The sequence below is a fragment of the Anopheles stephensi genome, chromosome 2 (assembly GCF_013141755.1).
Source record: "Anopheles stephensi strain Indian chromosome 2, UCI_ANSTEP_V1.0, whole genome shotgun sequence".
Lineage (NCBI taxonomy): Eukaryota > Metazoa > Arthropoda > Insecta > Diptera > Culicidae > Anopheles > Anopheles stephensi.
Genome location: NC_050202.1, coordinates 11,482,167 through 11,501,044, shown reverse-complemented (window position 1 = coordinate 11,501,044; position 18,878 = coordinate 11,482,167). Strand labels below are relative to the sequence as shown.

At 49.4% G+C, this 18,878-nt stretch overlaps 4 protein-coding genes across 4 annotated transcripts; 1 reads left to right on the top strand and 3 right to left on the bottom strand.

Annotated features, from left to right (window-relative positions):
• Positions 1-9,596: 9,596 nt before the first annotated feature.
• Positions 9,597-13,700, bottom strand: LOC118503986 (mitochondrial 2-oxoglutarate/malate carrier protein-like). The gene is made up of 5 exons (XM_036037933.1): positions 13,274-13,700; positions 11,200-11,436; positions 10,915-11,108; positions 10,624-10,834; positions 9,597-10,555 (listed from the first exon to the last, which is right to left on the bottom strand). Exons 1-5 carry the CDS (start codon positions 13,327-13,329, stop codon positions 10,327-10,329), a joined length of 927 nt encoding a protein of 308 aa, XP_035893826.1. The 5' UTR covers positions 13,330-13,700; the 3' UTR covers positions 9,597-10,326.
• An 87-nt stretch (positions 13,701-13,787) lies between these two features.
• LOC118503977 (WD repeat-containing protein 18) lies at positions 13,788-15,212 on the top strand. The gene has a single exon (XM_036037912.1). It carries the CDS (start codon positions 13,895-13,897, stop codon positions 15,143-15,145), a length of 1,251 nt encoding a protein of 416 aa, XP_035893805.1. The 5' UTR covers positions 13,788-13,894; the 3' UTR covers positions 15,146-15,212.
• On the bottom strand, positions 15,200-16,563 carry LOC118503982 (nucleoporin Nup43). Its single transcript, XM_036037926.1, has 3 exons — positions 16,152-16,563; positions 15,664-16,085; positions 15,200-15,578 (listed from the first exon to the last, which is right to left on the bottom strand). The coding sequence occupies exons 1-3, from the start codon at positions 16,453-16,455 to the stop codon at positions 15,255-15,257; spliced, it is 1,050 nt and encodes a 349-aa protein (XP_035893819.1). The 5' UTR covers positions 16,456-16,563; the 3' UTR covers positions 15,200-15,254.
• A 186-nt stretch (positions 16,564-16,749) lies between these two features.
• Positions 16,750-18,330, bottom strand: LOC118503971 (probable phenylalanine--tRNA ligase, mitochondrial). The gene is made up of 2 exons (XM_036037895.1): positions 17,038-18,330; positions 16,750-16,966 (listed from the first exon to the last, which is right to left on the bottom strand). The coding sequence occupies exons 1-2, from the start codon at positions 18,259-18,261 to the stop codon at positions 16,799-16,801; spliced, it is 1,392 nt and encodes a 463-aa protein (XP_035893788.1). The 5' UTR covers positions 18,262-18,330; the 3' UTR covers positions 16,750-16,798.
• Positions 18,331-18,878: the final 548 nt, after the last annotated feature.

The following is an 18,878-nucleotide window of genomic DNA, read 5'->3' as shown; positions in this document are numbered from 1 at the left end:
GGTGACCCTGACGTGAGTTTTTTATTAATGTTACAAGTGCGTGATTTTTGTTCGAGCGAGTTTTCGTATACGCCAAAAAATGCTTGAGGATAAAGTGATTACGAATCCGCCTACCGCGAACCCCGCGTCTCAACCGGCCGCTATTGAAGCAATCCATACGCCTCGATTGAATCCACCCAGCATGGAAGACACCAACATAGAGACATATTTCATGTCGCTTGAATTTTGGTTCGCTGCTTCGGGAATAGGCGCATTGCACGATACGCGAAAGTACAACATCGTTATGGCACAGGTGCCTCCTAATAAACTGACTGAGCTAAGGTCAATCATCGATGGCACACCGACGATGGACAAGTACACATACATAAAGACCAAACTGATCGGTTATTTCGCAGACAGTCAGCAGCGGCGTTTGCAGCGCGTATTGTCCGATATGCCGCTAGGTGATAAAAAACCAAGCCAGCTCTTGAACGAGATGAAGCGCGTTGCTGGCAACGCTCTTAACGAAACGGTGCTTATTGATCTTTGGGCATCCAGGCTACCGCCACATGCACAAGCGGCAGTGATCGCTTCTCGTGGTGACGCCGCCGACAAAACCACCATCGCTGACGCCATTGTCGAATCTTTGGAACTTAGGAGCATTAACGCCGTCGAACGGAAAAAATCAGCGATGGCGCCAGACCACGTGCCTGAAACCGCGGTCAACGACCCCATTTCTGATCTTCGAAAAGAGATAGCTGAATTATCCAGGCGCATTGAAAACGTGTTTCCCAACCGAGGGCATCGCGGACTATCGGTTTCCCGCGCCAGTTCACCAGGTAGACGCTCATTTAGTCGCAGGGATTTTTCGACTGGCCCGTGTTGGTTTCATCGCAAATTTGGTAGTGAAGCTCGAAAATGCCGAAAACCCTGCACCGCTCAAAGCTCTTCACCTTCACAATAGCGACGCTCTGCTGATGCTGCGGTGGAGATTGGCGAACTCACCACTACAGCCGCAATCTTTCGCCTAAGAATTGCCGATACAACCACGTCAATGCAATTTTTAATCGACACCGGCGCCGATGTGTCTGTGGTTCCGAAAGATTTGCTTTCAGCCGGAGTTAAACCATCTTCGATAAAACTGTTCGCCGCGAACGGATCGCCCATTAATGTATATGGTGAAGTTTTATTAAAAGTAAACCTCGGTCTTCGTCGTGAGTTCTTGTGGTCGTTCCTGATAGCCGATGTAACTTCCGGAATAATTGGTGCGGATTTTTTAGGCAATTTTGACCTACTGGTAGATATTAAACGAAAGCGTCTCATCGATAACACCACCCACCTCGAGTCGGTTGGATTCCTTGCGAAAAGTGAGCAGTGTTCGGTTAAAACTTTTCAGGCGGTTTCACCCTACGCCGAGTTGTTAGCCGAATTTCCCAACATCACTCGTCTCGCGCCACCGGGTACAATCTGCGATGCACCGGTCTACCATCGAATTGAAACGACTGGGCAGCCTGTTTATGCACGCCCACGACGGCTCTCCCCGGACAAGCTTGAAGCTGCGAGATCCGAATTCGAACATCTGATGAAGCTTGGGATATGCAGACCTTCTAGCAGCAGTTGGGCGAGCCCGCTTCACATGGTGAAAAAGGCGGACGGGTCCTGGCGACCATGCGGTGACTACCGCGCACTCAACGCTCAAACCATCCCGGATCGCTATCCCTTACCGTACCTGCAGGACTTCTCTACCATTCTAGAAGGTAAAACTATTTTTTCAAAAGTTGACTTGCAGAAGGCGTTCCATCAGGTGCGAATCCATCCCGAGGATATTGCTAAGACTGCCATCACGACACCCTTCGGATTGTTCGAGTTCTCGTTCATGACCTTTGGACTGCGCAACGCTGCGCAAACATTTCAACGTTTAATCCACGAGGTTGTGCGAGGGTTGGATTTCATATTCCCCTACATTGACGATCTATTCATCGCTTCATCATCACCCGAAGAACATCGTGAACACTTGCGTCGATTGTTTGAAAGGCTCAAACAATATAATCTGGCGATAAATATTGCCAAGTGCGAATTCGGCCGTGATACTCTTGATTTTCTTGGCCACTCTGTATCTGCTGATGGTATCCGTCCCTTGCCAGACCGCGTGCGAGCTATTGCAGAATACAAGCGTCCTGCGACAGTGAATGAATTAAAAAGGTCTTTGGCTATGCTAAATTTTTACCGAAGGTTCATGCCAAACGCGATCGAGCACCAGATTCCACTCCTTTCCATGATTACTGGCAACAAACGCAACGATCGATCCCCGTTGACCTGGAATGACACCACAACCGCAAGTTTCGAGCGCTGTAAGCAACAACTCGCCGATGCTACGCTGTTATCGCATCCCGTCAAATCTGCAGAGCTATCCCTTTGGGTCGATGCATCTGATATCGCCGCAGGGGCGGTTCTGCATCAAATCGTCGATGGAAACCCTCAACCACTCGGATTTTATTCGAAGAAATTCGATAAGGCGCAACTGCGGTATAGTACCTACGATCGCGAGCTGACAGCAATATACCTTGCGGTGCGGCATTTCAAATACATGCTCGAAGGACGAAGCTGTCACATCTATACCGACCACAAACCCATCACATTTGCCTTCCGCCAGAAGCGTGACAAAGCCTCGGACCGTCAAGCTCGCCAGTTGGATGTGATTGGTCAGATCACAACGGACATCCGTCACATTGTGGGAAAGGACAACATCGTGGCTGACTTGCTCTCCCGCATCAATGCAGTAAAGTCAGTGCCATTCCTGGATTATGAAGCCCTAGCAGAGAGCCAAAAAGACGACCACGACCTTCAAAATATCGTAGAAGGTAAACTGAATAGTTCGCTTAAACTAAAGTATTTTACCATTCCAGGCAGTACCAAACAACTATTATGTGACTGCACTGGTGATCGCATTCGGCCCTTTATAACGGAACGGTTCCGGCAAGCTGCGCTCCAGGCAACGCATAATTTGTCTCATCCTGGCACGCGTGCAACGGCCAAATTAATGACGGAGCGATTTGTTTGGCCAAGCATCCGCAAGGACAGTATCGCTTTCGCTAGGAGCTGCCTGCAATGCCAACGCTCGAAGGTGACACGCCACATCCAATCGCCTGTATCCCGATACTCGGCTCCGGATAGTCGATTCTCACATATCAACATCGACATCGTTGGGCCCTTCCCCCCGAGTAAAGGTAACCGTTACTGTCTAACGGTCATCGACAGATTCACGCGTTGGCCAGAAGCGTTACCCATACCGGATATGACCGCGATCACAATTGCCGAAGCTCTGGTATCTGGATGGATATCTCGATTTGGTGTTCCTTCCTTCATAACTTCCGACCAAGGACGCCAATTCGAGTCATCGCTGTTCGCTGAACTGACTCGTTTGCTCGGATCCAGCCACCTGCGCACGACTGCGTACCATCCACAATCGAATGGAATCATCGAACGATGGCATAGAACCCTTAAGTCGTCGATCCTTTGCCATGATACTGAACACTGGAGCGAGCACCTGCCGATGATCCTACTGGGACTGCGGTCGGCCTACAAGGAGGACATAAAAGCGTCGGCGGCCGAGATGGTATATGGTACAACGCTTCGAATACCGTCTGAGTTTTTCGTTAGCAACCCGACCAACCCGAACGAAGCTGAATTTGTCGCCAAACTTCGAAGGACTATGCGTGATCTTCGCCCCCAGCCGACTGCTTGGCATGGAAATCGGAACGTTTTCGTTCACCAGAACCTGCGGACGTGCAGAAATGTTTTCGTGCGGAATGATTCGGTACGACCATCTTTATCACCTCCATACGAAGGACCATTCGAGGTGGTTAGCCGAGCCGAAAAATTTTTCACGCTGAAAATCCGAGGCCGACCAGTCAACGTTTCGGTGGACCGTTTGAAACCTGCATTCGCGCTAGAGGACCAGCAAAACAACCCGGTACCAGCTGACACAACTCCTGTCATAAAATCCCCGACTAGAGTCACTCGTTCTGGACGACGAGTGATAATTCCCGAGAGGTTTCACTAAAAGGTAATCTAGTCTAGGAGGGGAGTACTGTGGCAGCCGTATCCATTTGTGCACCGTACTGTACCTCACGATACACGACACGATACACGACACGATGCATGATACACGACAGGATACACGATACACGATACACGCTACACACTACGCGCTAAATCTAACACTAATACAAATTCATAATTGTAAGGTAACGGTAATTGTAATAAAATAGTTTTAGTCTTATCTCGTATCTCGAACCGATCGGTCTTAAAACGCTCAACTTAAAACGAAAGAAATCGCGCCAAAGTGGTGACCCTGACGTGAGTTTTTTATTAATGTTACAAGTGCGTGATTTTTGTTCGAGCGAGTTTTCGTATACGCCAAAAAATGCTTGAGGATAAAGTGATTACGAATCCGCCTACCGCGAACCCCGCGTCTCAACCGGCCGCTATTGAAGCAATCCATACGCCTCGATTGAATCCACCCAGCATGGAAGACACCAACATAGAGACATATTTCATGTCGCTTGAATTTTGGTTCGCTGCTTCGGGAATAGGCGCATTGCACGATACGCGAAAGTACAACATCGTTATGGCACAGGTGCCTCCTAATAAACTGACTGAGCTAAGGTCAATCATCGATGGCACACCGACGATGGACAAGTACACATACATAAAGACCAAACTGATCGGTTATTTCGCAGACAGTCAGCAGCGGCGTTTGCAGCGCGTATTGTCCGATATGCCGCTAGGTGATAAAAAACCAAGCCAGCTCTTGAACGAGATGAAGCGCGTTGCTGGCAACGCTCTTAACGAAACGGTGCTTATTGATCTTTGGGCATCCAGGCTACCGCCACATGCACAAGCGGCAGTGATCGCTTCTCGTGGTGACGCCGCCGACAAAACCACCATCGCTGACGCCATTGTCGAATCTTTGGAACTTAGGAGCATTAACGCCGTCGAACGGAAAAAATCAGCGATGGCGCCAGACCACGTGCCTGAAACCGCGGTCAACGACCCCATTTCTGATCTTCGAAAAGAGATAGCTGAATTATCCAGGCGCATTGAAAACGTGTTTCCCAACCGAGGGCATCGCGGACTATCGGTTTCCCGCGCCAGTTCACCAGGTAGACGCTCATTTAGTCGCAGGGATTTTTCGACTGGCCCGTGTTGGTTTCATCGCAAATTTGGTAGTGAAGCTCGAAAATGCCGAAAACCCTGCACCGCTCAAAGCTCTTCACCTTCACAATAGCGACGCTCTGCTGATGCTGCGGTGGAGATTGGCGAACTCACCACTACAGCCGCAATCTTTCGCCTAAGAATTGCCGATACAACCACGTCAATGCAATTTTTAATCGACACCGGCGCCGATGTGTCTGTGGTTCCGAAAGATTTGCTTTCAGCCGGAGTTAAACCATCTTCGATAAAACTGTTCGCCGCGAACGGATCGCCCATTAATGTATATGGTGAAGTTTTATTAAAAGTAAACCTCGGTCTTCGTCGTGAGTTCTTGTGGTCGTTCCTGATAGCCGATGTAACTTCCGGAATAATTGGTGCGGATTTTTTAGGCAATTTTGACCTACTGGTAGATATTAAACGAAAGCGTCTCATCGATAACACCACCCACCTCGAGTCGGTTGGATTCCTTGCGAAAAGTGAGCAGTGTTCGGTTAAAACTTTTCAGGCGGTTTCACCCTACGCCGAGTTGTTAGCCGAATTTCCCAACATCACTCGTCTCGCGCCACCGGGTACAATCTGCGATGCACCGGTCTACCATCGAATTGAAACGACTGGGCAGCCTGTTTATGCACGCCCACGACGGCTCTCCCCGGACAAGCTTGAAGCTGCGAGATCCGAATTCGAACATCTGATGAAGCTTGGGATATGCAGACCTTCTAGCAGCAGTTGGGCGAGCCCGCTTCACATGGTGAAAAAGGCGGACGGGTCCTGGCGACCATGCGGTGACTACCGCGCACTCAACGCTCAAACCATCCCGGATCGCTATCCCTTACCGTACCTGCAGGACTTCTCTACCATTCTAGAAGGTAAAACTATTTTTTCAAAAGTTGACTTGCAGAAGGCGTTCCATCAGGTGCGAATCCATCCCGAGGATATTGCTAAGACTGCCATCACGACACCCTTCGGATTGTTCGAGTTCTCGTTCATGACCTTTGGACTGCGCAACGCTGCGCAAACATTTCAACGTTTAATCCACGAGGTTGTGCGAGGGTTGGATTTCATATTCCCCTACATTGACGATCTATTCATCGCTTCATCATCACCCGAAGAACATCGTGAACACTTGCGTCGATTGTTTGAAAGGCTCAAACAATATAATCTGGCGATAAATATTGCCAAGTGCGAATTCGGCCGTGATACTCTTGATTTTCTTGGCCACTCTGTATCTGCTGATGGTATCCGTCCCTTGCCAGACCGCGTGCGAGCTATTGCAGAATACAAGCGTCCTGCGACAGTGAATGAATTAAAAAGGTCTTTGGCTATGCTAAATTTTTACCGAAGGTTCATGCCAAACGCGATCGAGCACCAGATTCCACTCCTTTCCATGATTACTGGCAACAAACGCAACGATCGATCCCCGTTGACCTGGAATGACACCACAACCGCAAGTTTCGAGCGCTGTAAGCAACAACTCGCCGATGCTACGCTGTTATCGCATCCCGTCAAATCTGCAGAGCTATCCCTTTGGGTCGATGCATCTGATATCGCCGCAGGGGCGGTTCTGCATCAAATCGTCGATGGAAACCCTCAACCACTCGGATTTTATTCGAAGAAATTCGATAAGGCGCAACTGCGGTATAGTACCTACGATCGCGAGCTGACAGCAATATACCTTGCGGTGCGGCATTTCAAATACATGCTCGAAGGACGAAGCTGTCACATCTATACCGACCACAAACCCATCACATTTGCCTTCCGCCAGAAGCGTGACAAAGCCTCGGACCGTCAAGCTCGCCAGTTGGATGTGATTGGTCAGATCACAACGGACATCCGTCACATTGTGGGAAAGGACAACATCGTGGCTGACTTGCTCTCCCGCATCAATGCAGTAAAGTCAGTGCCATTCCTGGATTATGAAGCCCTAGCAGAGAGCCAAAAAGACGACCACGACCTTCAAAATATCGTAGAAGGTAAACTGAATAGTTCGCTTAAACTAAAGTATTTTACCATTCCAGGCAGTACCAAACAACTATTATGTGACTGCACTGGTGATCGCATTCGGCCCTTTATAACGGAACGGTTCCGGCAAGCTGCGCTCCAGGCAACGCATAATTTGTCTCATCCTGGCACGCGTGCAACGGCCAAATTAATGACGGAGCGATTTGTTTGGCCAAGCATCCGCAAGGACAGTATCGCTTTCGCTAGGAGCTGCCTGCAATGCCAACGCTCGAAGGTGACACGCCACATCCAATCGCCTGTATCCCGATACTCGGCTCCGGATAGTCGATTCTCACATATCAACATCGACATCGTTGGGCCCTTCCCCCCGAGTAAAGGTAACCGTTACTGTCTAACGGTCATCGACAGATTCACGCGTTGGCCAGAAGCGTTACCCATACCGGATATGACCGCGATCACAATTGCCGAAGCTCTGGTATCTGGATGGATATCTCGATTTGGTGTTCCTTCCTTCATAACTTCCGACCAAGGACGCCAATTCGAGTCATCGCTGTTCGCTGAACTGACTCGTTTGCTCGGATCCAGCCACCTGCGCACGACTGCGTACCATCCACAATCGAATGGAATCATCGAACGATGGCATAGAACCCTTAAGTCGTCGATCCTTTGCCATGATACTGAACACTGGAGCGAGCACCTGCCGATGATCCTACTGGGACTGCGGTCGGCCTACAAGGAGGACATAAAAGCGTCGGCGGCCGAGATGGTATATGGTACAACGCTTCGAATACCGTCTGAGTTTTTCGTTAGCAACCCGACCAACCCGAACGAAGCTGAATTTGTCGCCAAACTTCGAAGGACTATGCGTGATCTTCGCCCCCAGCCGACTGCTTGGCATGGAAATCGGAACGTTTTCGTTCACCAGAACCTGCGGACGTGCAGAAATGTTTTCGTGCGGAATGATTCGGTACGACCATCTTTATCACCTCCATACGAAGGACCATTCGAGGTGGTTAGCCGAGCCGAAAAATTTTTCACGCTGAAAATCCGAGGCCGACCAGTCAACGTTTCGGTGGACCGTTTGAAACCTGCATTCGCGCTAGAGGACCAGCAAAACAACCCGGTACCAGCTGACACAACTCCTGTCATAAAATCCCCGACTAGAGTCACTCGTTCTGGACGACGAGTGATAATTCCCGAGAGGTTTCACTAAAAGGTAATCTAGTCTAGGAGGGGAGTACTGTGGCAGCCGTATCCATTTGTGCACCGTACTGTACCTCACGATACACGACACGATACACGACACGATGCATGATACACGACAGGATACACGATACACGATACACGCTACACACTACGCGCTAAATCTAACACTAATACAAATTCATAATTGTAAGGTAACGGTAATTGTAATAAAATAGTTTTAGTCTTATCTCGTATCTCGAACCGATCGGTCTTAAAACGCTCAACTTAAAACGAAAGAAATCGCGCCAAAATAATATACATTGTAAGAAGTGATGTGGGTAAAAGACTCGAAAAGGCCCCCCCCTGACAAAATTTGTTAGGCGCTGTAGGATATACGCCTAAAGGTATGCAATCCGCAGTACACGTTGCGGAAGCTTCACAGTGAGCTTTCAGAGTGCTTTCAGTGTGGTCAAAATTGGTTGAAGAAAGTCGAATAAAATATTGTTATTATTTGATTAAAATCCCCTTTCCGCTAACCCTACCATTCATTTTGGGTTACAGGGGCTTCGTACTAGTTTTCAGTCGCACTAGCGGTGAACAATCGGGCCTAAAACATGCACGGCGTTCTCGGACGGTAACGGAACAGTAATTCGATGAATACTTGTTACCTTGCATTGATATTCAGCAAAGGAGGAAACATAAGAATATCATAATCTCAAACCACTTGTTACAATGTATTGTATCAAGTTCTACTCGCTGTCTATTAACAGTATTAGAAACAATGCACAATGTTTACATCAAATGGGTTTTGACCATACAGAATCCCACTGTACAATAAAAATGACAGGCCACAGTGCTGCACACAAAAGATTCTAGGGGGGGCCTTCTCGAGTCTTTTACCGTCACTTCTAACGTGACCAAAAATTATTACGTAGCTCCTGTAAGCCGATATAAATGGTCAGGATAGAGGGAGGGGGATTCAATCGAATAATAAGCAATATTTCATTCGACTTTATCAAACCACTTTTGACCATACTGAAAGCACACTGTGAAGCTCTCGCCACGTGTACTGCGGATTGCATACATTTGGGCGTAAATCCTACAGAGCCTAACAATTTTTGTCTGGCGGGGGCCTTTTCGAGTCTTTTACCAGAATCGGAATGGAAATGCAAAAAAAGGATCGAGACTTTATTGTTAGGTTCGACGTCCGGAACGGCCAACACTAGCGCAAACACACAGAGACCGAAACAGTTGCCTTCTCATTCGTGCTCTCGCTATGCGTGCAACTTTTTTGTATTTTTTATTTGTGTTACCCATATGTTTTCCTAGTTCCTAGCGGCGAAGAAAAAACAAAAGCTAAAACAACAGAAAAATATATTATATACGTACGAATCTGTTTCTACGAGCACCTTTTCGAACGGTTCGTGGTATCACGCAGTGTATCCCGCCTGAAAACAGGGGGCAAGATCGCCACACGCTGCTGTTTTGGTTTCCCGCCACTCTTTATAAAACACTATTCCCGCATATTGTCACAATTCGTTTCCTCTCCGTCCGTCGTTTAGAGCGCAGTCGGACCTTTCATCATCATATTTCACATTCTATCTGTCCTATGGGAGGTTTCTCAAGTTCAAGTCGCTGGCATACGGCCAAAAAGTGTAATACAAACGCTACTCTAGCGTGGCGCCGCATTGTTGGACGGATGCCAGCCAGGGATACGTGCGTGTGTGTGTGTGCGCGATTATTTTAAGGTCGTTTCGCAAACAGGTGAGTGTTGCACAAATTTGCTGGGGTGCTTATTATACACGGTTCCGGGTGATACTGTTATTGCTTTTGCTTTCGCTTCGAGGAAAAGAAAGGGGACGTGTGAAAGCAGCGGATCCACCACCACTACAGGAAGTAACAGGAAAACACATACATGTACATAAAATTGCCATCGAAAGAAATGCGTACAGCAGCCGAAGAGCGGGAGCCCCCCCTGTTTTTTTCCTATAGGCCGGATTTGCTGCCCTCCACGCCCATATGCTTGTTGTAGAGCCCGTTCAGCTGCTCGAGAATGATGAACGTCAGCACGGTGTGCGGTCCGAGCCGGCCGTAGTACGCGGTGAAGCCCTTCCACAGCGCAAACAGACCTTCGTGCCGGATCACTTTCACAATGACGTCGATCGTGCTCTTGTACGGGGGCGTTTGGCCCGGCGCGACCTTCATGTTTTGAATTCTGCAACAAAAAAACGGGCCATGCATGAGTATAAGATGGCGGTGCGGGCTACCTGGCGACCATGTTACCTCGTCTTGGCGATGTCAACTGGCAGTGAGGCCGCCGTAGTGATCAGACCCGAGAACATACTGGCGGTAAAGTGTAGTCCGATGCCTTCGTTCAGCAGTTCCGAGCTGACCAGATATGCTTTGGCTTGCGAGTACGAAGCGAGCTGGGCCGCATTCACCACCATCGCACGTCCCATCGTCGGAACGCATCCTCGCCAGAGTGAGAGGACACCTGCCGAGTGCCAGTGACCAAAAACAAAAACCGTTTAATAAATCCGCCTCCGCTCATTGGTGCCCTCAATCCAGTCCTACCTTCTTCACGGGCAATGCGGAACAGTGCATTGAAGAAGCCGGTATAGTTACGCCGCTCGGCCACCGGTAATCGGCCGTCGGCGGTCATCCGGATCAGGATCAGCTCGCTCGGATTGCCCACAAACGAACCGATCGCACCGGCCGTCATACCCATCGCCATCGATGCAAGCAGATTCGGCGCTTTGTTCGTTTGTCTGTGGGAATGAGAGCGAAGAGCAGTTTAGTACGCGATCGCGATACGCAACACATAGTGTGGATAGAAATGGGAAGTTTTGAGAGGCTCACTGTTTGTAGGCATCATTGAGCGACGTGTACACACCGAGACGGGTCGTTGTGTAGGTTGCCTGTCGCATGATGGCCGCACTCAGTCCCTTGTACATGGCCAGCAAACCCTCGCGCCGCACAATTTTACCGATCGCGTCGAACGTGTTGTTGTACTCCTTGGCCGCACCGCCCATGCCCGAGATTTGCATGCGCGTCTTCACCAGATCCAGCGGTTGGACGACGCATGTTGCACCGATACTGCAACGAGAGGAAAATGATGACGCGTTAGATTTGAAATTGATTTTACTAGAAGGTTCATTCAACAGGTCCAAAAATAGGCAAGCTGTATCCCTTTCTTCAGGCTTTCATAGATTATCTATTGAGACTTCATGAGATGATATAAGGACTCGCTGTGTGGAAGAGATGTATTGAGTTTACAGGGCGTTTAGTGTGTCCATTCCAAAACAGTCCCTTCTGCTTCACTCTAAGCTCGTTGACTCCTTGGTTGTTTTCATTCATTCAAAACCTTCTCTGAGCTTCCCGCTGATTATAAAAATATTTTTTAATCTTAGTTCGAGTCGTTGTTTTTCTTCTCTATAACGCATTAATCAACCTAGGTCTAGAGCACTTCCTAGCGGAGCCGTTGTTTGTTTTGCTATGACTTCATATGGTACAGCAGCGATCAATTACTGATCAATGGAACGGATTTTGTCTTCAAAACGCATGATTCGGTAAAATATTGTTTTGAGGGCAATTTTGATCAAACAAAAGAACAATATGGAACGCTAGACGAACGCTAGACCCTAGACCGCTAGATGTAAATTAATTATTCACACGAATGCGTGTATCCATCGACGAAAGGCCAGTGTCAAGGGTACATAAAAACGCACACAATTTGGATTATATAAATGCTCCATTTTCGCACCCATGCCGCTCCTGCATTTGGGGCATTGCGATTATTTAACGACTGTCGATAATTGGTAACGAAACTTCTTATTTGTTGACCACCAAACCGATACGCTTTGCATATGGTGCTAACGAACCTGTTTACCAAACCGATCTACACACTGGAAATAATATTCTGCCATCCGTTACCAAGTGGCGCTCGGCAAGCGATTGAGAAGAACGCGCGATTACGCAAGCCTGTCCTATGACGGATGATGTACTACTTACTCCCTCCTCTTCTGTCGAAGGAAGCAAACAAAGGAAGAAAAAAAAAACCAACAGAATCGCATAAAACATTCAAATACATGCTTTATGTATATAGCAGAAGGCTGGAGGCTTTACTCTCTTACCTATGATTAATGGGGCCAGTGGCGTTGTGTATGCAGTTTAATCATATCGTGCCTGGGGCCGGAGCAAGCAAAGCCACGCGACTGATAAGATTTTTATGCAACCTTTGCCCTTGCCCTGCATTCCTTCTCTCCCTTACACACCCCTTAAATGGTGGGTACATTTGTTCGTACACCAGCCACACAAACCCACCCCACAGGTAGGCCCTATTTCGGGCGAAGCACACGCGTCAGCTGATCGCGAATGTGACCTTGATGCTTGTTCAAAGCTCTGTTCACCCGTAATAGCGTCGATGATCGATGGTGCGATCGTACCCGGTGTCTTGATGCACGGAACGGCGTACATCCGTACGTAACACGCACCGCACCGCCGGATATCGGGCGACGTGTCCCTCTACTTTCTCGCACGGTCGGTTTTGTTGTCGTCGGCGGCCACCGAGGAGCTCTAGAGTAGGACATATCTATCCTTCGTCAAGGTCTAAATTTAAAACAACCTGCGGTGCGGTTGATGAGGGGGAAGGAAGGTAGACAGGCAACAGCATCACCGGGAAACCATCTGCGTAAGTTGGGATGGTCGTCGCCATTCACTCACTGACGCAACGGCAAAACAATTCCCTCACGAACGAGGTCACCTTCCGCTTCTACTCGGCGCCCCATACCTCATCGCACCACCGATTTTCCAAACTGGTGTCCATCAATGAACGTCGATCATTGAAACTTCGGTTCGGCCTTCGGACACAGAAGCAAAATTGAAGGAGCAAAAAAAAGGGGGGTCTCTCTTTCGATCATCTCCCAAAACTTACCCCGATAGACCGCCAAGGACGTACTGCACGTAAACGGGTCGCTTTTTGTCGGACATTTTTCTGTATGCTGGGCACACTCGCTTTTATCGCTTACGAGGTACGTGATGTCACGGTCCGTGCGAACGGATCTAGAGCACCGATCTACAAACAGGTGGAGCAAAATGAAGGTCAGGGACCGGCCACTCCGTTTCGCGAAAAAAAGCACTTTGGTGAAAGGCAATTCAACCCTGTTCGACTGTTCGCTTTTTGGGGGGGGGCAATGTAACTGAATGGACACAAGCACGGAAGCACGATAAGGGATGATCGATTTGCCGGTTTCACTGGTGCGCGTCCGGAAGAACTGAGCGAACGAATAGGACTTTGCAAAGCGACGATGATTTCATCCGTCATCAGCAGCAGCAGCAGCGAGCCCGATTTGTTGTTGTTTAGCGCGTTGTGTCAAATTCGAAATACTTTCGAAAATGACACTTTTGACCACCGTCTACTGTTTTTGTGCCCACTGTTCGCCCACAACGTGATAGGTGAGAACTGTCAAAACATGTGCGTATTTTGAATGTGCTCGTACAAGCGTGATTGAAATCTATTTTACCCGAAAAAAAAACCAGCAATTCGTGTACCGAAATGACCGACTGTGTTGAGATCGCGCTGACGAGCGATACTTCCGGCCAGCATTGGAGTACCTGTGCGTGGGACGTGCGCACCGGTACCCAACTGATGACGTACCGGAACGGTGGAACGCCCGGTCCGAACACACTGCACACCATCAACAATCGGGTGGTCGTTTCCGGGAGTCTCACCAAACCGCTGCTAACAGCATGGCCCATTAACCGGCAGGAACCGTCCAACGTGAAGTACATGTTGCCGGCCGTTCCGGGCGCAGTGGCAGTATCGCCCGACGGCAACTATCTGCTCGTGGCTCACGGCCATTCGTTCAACGTGTACAACCTGCTAACGGGCGCCAACATGGCCTCGGTGTCACAGCACTACGGGAAGGTAACGGTGCTGCGCTTCACAGACGATGGATCACACTTTATCAGTGCCGCCCAAGATTGCCGTGTCATCGTGTGGAACCTTGCCCGGACGGTACAGCAGAAGGACAGCAACCGGATGCTGTACGAGCTGGCCGACTTTACGCTACCCGTGTCGGACGTGGTCGTTGGTAAGGGTGGCATGAAAGCGATCCTAGCGGCCGTATCACTCGACCGGTCCTGCAAGCTGTACGAACTGTCCACCGGCCGTTTGCTGCTGAACGTCGTGTTCCCCGTAGCGCTGGCTGTGGTGGCGATGAACGCACTCGAGACGGAACTGTTTGTCGGCGACAAGAAAGGGCTCATCTACAGCTGCAATCTACAGTCCGCACCGCGGTCGAAGGAAATTCATCTGCAGCAAGACCTGCTGAACCGGAGCGTGTTCAAGGGCCACCAGAAAGCGATCACCTGCCTGTCCGTGTCGATGGATTGCGAAACGATGCTGTCCGGTTCGGAGGATGAAACCGTCATCGTGTGGCACGTGAAAACACGCCAACAGCTGAAACTGTTGCCACACAAGGGGACCATCACGAATGCGTTCTTTCTCGTGACACCGCGCGCCATGTTTGACCAATCGCTGGACATTCCGGTTACGTATCCTCCGTTCCAGAAGGTGGTCCTTACAAGGCAGGAGCGGGAAAAGATTAGTTTCGAGGTGCCGGCTAACAAGCGCTCGCTGCGATCGGAACGGTTGGACGCTTTGGTTGGTTCGGTGGCGGCAGGCGACAGTGAGAAAGACGGTAAAGTGCGCGAACTAGAACAGGAGATCGAGAAGCTAAAGACGATCAATCAGCAGCTGTTCCAGCAAACTATGCAAGCTATAACAGCGAACGAAGACCGTTGAAAACCGGGAAGCAATTTGGAATAAATGGTTGCCAGATAGATAAATAAACTGTGGTCTGTCTGATTAATTTGTCTTACTGGTTTAATGATGAGAGAAACACGCAGGAACACTAAAACAGGTCCATAATGAACACCATTTCAGAATCACCGCAGCATATCGCCTGCCGCACGTTCGTATCGATCGAGTTGATCGGCTTAAAGTCTTTCATGCGCGGCTGGCGACTTTCCACGAAGTAAGCGCCAAACGCGGACGGATTGCGTAGGGTCCATTCCGTAATGAGGCCACCGGTGTCGGCACTGAACATGATGTCCTGTTCCTTGGCAAACTGTAAATCGGTAACGGGGTCACCATGGTCGCTAAACTCGCGAGACGCTTGGTACGGTTTGCGAATGTCCCAATCGAGTATGGAACCGTTCTCCAGACCGACTAGAACCTGAAATAAAACAAAAATAAGACGCTTTCAGCAATCCGGGCTCAAGCAAGTATGGCACGCATAGCTACGGTAGTGCGGTACTCACCAGCGACTTATACTTGGGCAGATAGTTGATGCACATCGGAATGGTCTTTTCCCGATCGTCCTCGTGGCACGTCTCCAAGCTGCATGCCGGTCTGTCGCCGTTTTCGCGCGAATCATAGTAATCGAGCACACCGCAATGCCGGCCGGCAACCACCACGTTCGGGTAGATGAACGATACGCACTGCACGCTCGCATTGTCCGGGTGGCGTATGGTGCTAATCACCTTCCCCGCGTTGCCCGAGATGATGTGCAAGTTGCCATCCTCGCCGCCCGTCACGATGTACTGATCGAACGCCGAAACGCTCATGGCCGAACAGATGGATTGCCGCGCGTCGACCGTGTGCAGATCGTGCATGTTGAACTTGTGCGTGAAATCATACGATAGTGTCGATTCACGGTTAAGATCCAGCACGCTCAGTGTACCTGGGAAGCAAAGGGAATCAAATCGGTATCTCCAAGCTATGTGTGACCGTCGCACAACCATCCTACCTTCCGACGTGACGGAGGCCAAATTTTTATCGTCGATAAATCCTAGCCCAACGATATCGCCCGTCACACAGAATTTGGCCGTACTTTTCGGCACCAGCGGCACACTGCTCTCCCCGTCCGTCAGCTCGTCGTGCACCAGGTTCCACAGGTTGACCGTGTTTACCCGATCGCCCCAGCTGCCGGTAACGAAGAAATGCTCGTCCTCCGTTTGGTTCGGTACCCAGCGCACGCAGGACATTTTGTTGGACAGCAGAAAGCACTGGACATCGCTGGGTATGTCGGGATCAATACCGGCCGCATCCATCGTTGCTTTATTTGATTAATTTCGATTCAAAACGAATAGTAGACGAGCGCGCCAAACAAATGCGGCTTTTTGTTGTGTTGTGTTGTGCGAACAGAGCAGGTTGTGTCATGGATGCACATTTTGACAACCACGAGGTAATACAAAACCGTACTGATTTGACAGAAGTGCGCAAATTCGAAAGTCGTGAAGGAAGACGATCCAAAAGCATCAACTTTTAGTTAATTGCAATAATGTTAAGTTAACTTTCAATTCATTGTGATAAAAACGATAAAAAGAGCTCCAAACGCAGTTTGATTATTTCCATTCCACCCGGTGGATATCAACAGTTTTAATATTACGATTTTTATCGAATGCTAACGTGGTACGTCTCAACCAGCTCCGAACCAATCTTGGCATGCACCACGTTCACTTCGGCCTGGGTCAGCGTGCGTTCCATGTGACGATAGACGATGCGGAAGCAGAGACTACTTTTGCCCGTTTTTGGGTGCGTGAAGCGATCGATTAAAGTTACCTGGAACGGAGATAGAATGAATGCAGGTTAATGCTGATATATATTTTTTGGCAGCTTTTCCCCCAACTCACCTGTTCAATAATGTCCCCGCCGACACTTCGCACGATATCGTAAAAATCGTTCAGCGAAAATTGATCGATCGCCATGCCTTCCGGCAGCCAAAACGATAGGTCATTGCTGCACTGGGGATAGGACGAGATGGGTTTGTACTTAACGATCCGATCGTCGCGAAACTGGTTCAGAAAGCCACTGTCCGTGCTCCAAAACAACCGTATGTCCGGTATGTCGAACAGAATCATTGCCAACCGCTCCAATCCCACCCCGAACGCGTACGCAATCGAATTCTGCACTCCGGCCCGTTCGAGAATTTCGTTGCGCGTAATGCCACAGCCCAGTATCTCGAGCCAGTTACCGTTGAAGTAAATCTCCAGCTCCCACGACGGTTGCGTGAAGGGAAAGTAAGCGTCCACCCAGCGGTACTTGATGCCCTCGCCAAACAGCTTCTGCACCAGCCCGACCAATATCTTTTTCATCTCGTGCTCGCACAGCTTTACCGCTTCCAGCGTGTGGCACGGTTGCTTGTGCTGATCGATACAGTCCGCCAACGGGCTGCCGGTGGTGCCCGTCGTTGGGCTTCCGTTCGACAGGTGCGTTTTGTAGTGCGTCTCGTGTATCTTCAGCTCCGGGTTGCGTTCGAACAGTTTGTCCTGGTGCACGATACGCACCGCATCCAGCTGGTGAAACACCGGGTAGTGCGTTGCGTCGATCTCATCCCGCCGGTACACATCACCAACGACAAGGAAATTGTCCAGCCCGGCCTGTATCAGTTCCACCTGATGCGCGGTGGTGTGCGCTCGCAGTAAATAATCCTTGTTCACGTAGTAACAGTCGCTCTTGGCCCGGCTCGGATGGTCCTGCGGTATGAGCAGCTGATCGAAGTTTTGCTCGACCGACACCACCGGACTCAGGTTGTCGTACACGCTGAACAATGGGTTTCCGCGCGGGCTTAGGTACGCGCCATAAAAGTACTTCACAATCCTGTCGCGCACAATCGACAGCGGGTGGTTTCGCTGCAGATGCAGATTGCGGTCCAGATGGGACAACACTTTCGGCGTCAGGTTTGTCCACGAGTCACGGATGTACTGCTGCCGGTACAGGTCGATCGTGTCTTTGTTGATCTTGGCCTGGCTGCCATAGTGGCGTGTGTGGTGCGACGGTTTACCTTCGTAGCAAACGCACGAAGGATGTGGCCGCCACGCACGGGTCACAATTTGTCGGATATTGAAAATTAGCATCGGTAAACTGTACCGGAGTTGCACAACACAATCGCTCGCAGGCCCTGCCCAAGGGGAAATTTTAGAGGATAAATATCTCCCTCTCTTTCTATTTATACACCTCTTTCGCTCGCACTCATGGATGATTTGTCACACACTTGAGTTTGGTTCATGATGAACAAAATGTTTACATTTTGCTCTCCTTTTATTGTTATACCCATCTCGCTTACGCCTATAGATTCACCTTGTTTTGGTGAATATGTGTATGGGCATGTGTGCACTCGTACAGGGTTTGTCTCGTTACTTTACGATATGAACGGCATATATTATACCGTCATTATTGTTTTTACATTTCGTTTGAGTATTTTCATTCAATCCCGAAGTGTTTTTAGTTCTTCAATTTCTTCCACATGGTTTTCGACATGATTTTATTGTCAAGACGGTAGGTTTTGTTGAAAAATGTATATAACAAAATGAAACACTTTGTACAAAATATGCCATTCGCATCGCAAAGTGAATAGGCGAGCCCTGTATCGTTGATCGCTGATTTTTGGTCTGGCTGCACATGGAGAAGGGGTAAGAGTTCATGCGTGATGCGATTAGAAGAGGGGAGAGGTTGACGAAGCCAATCGGCTTCG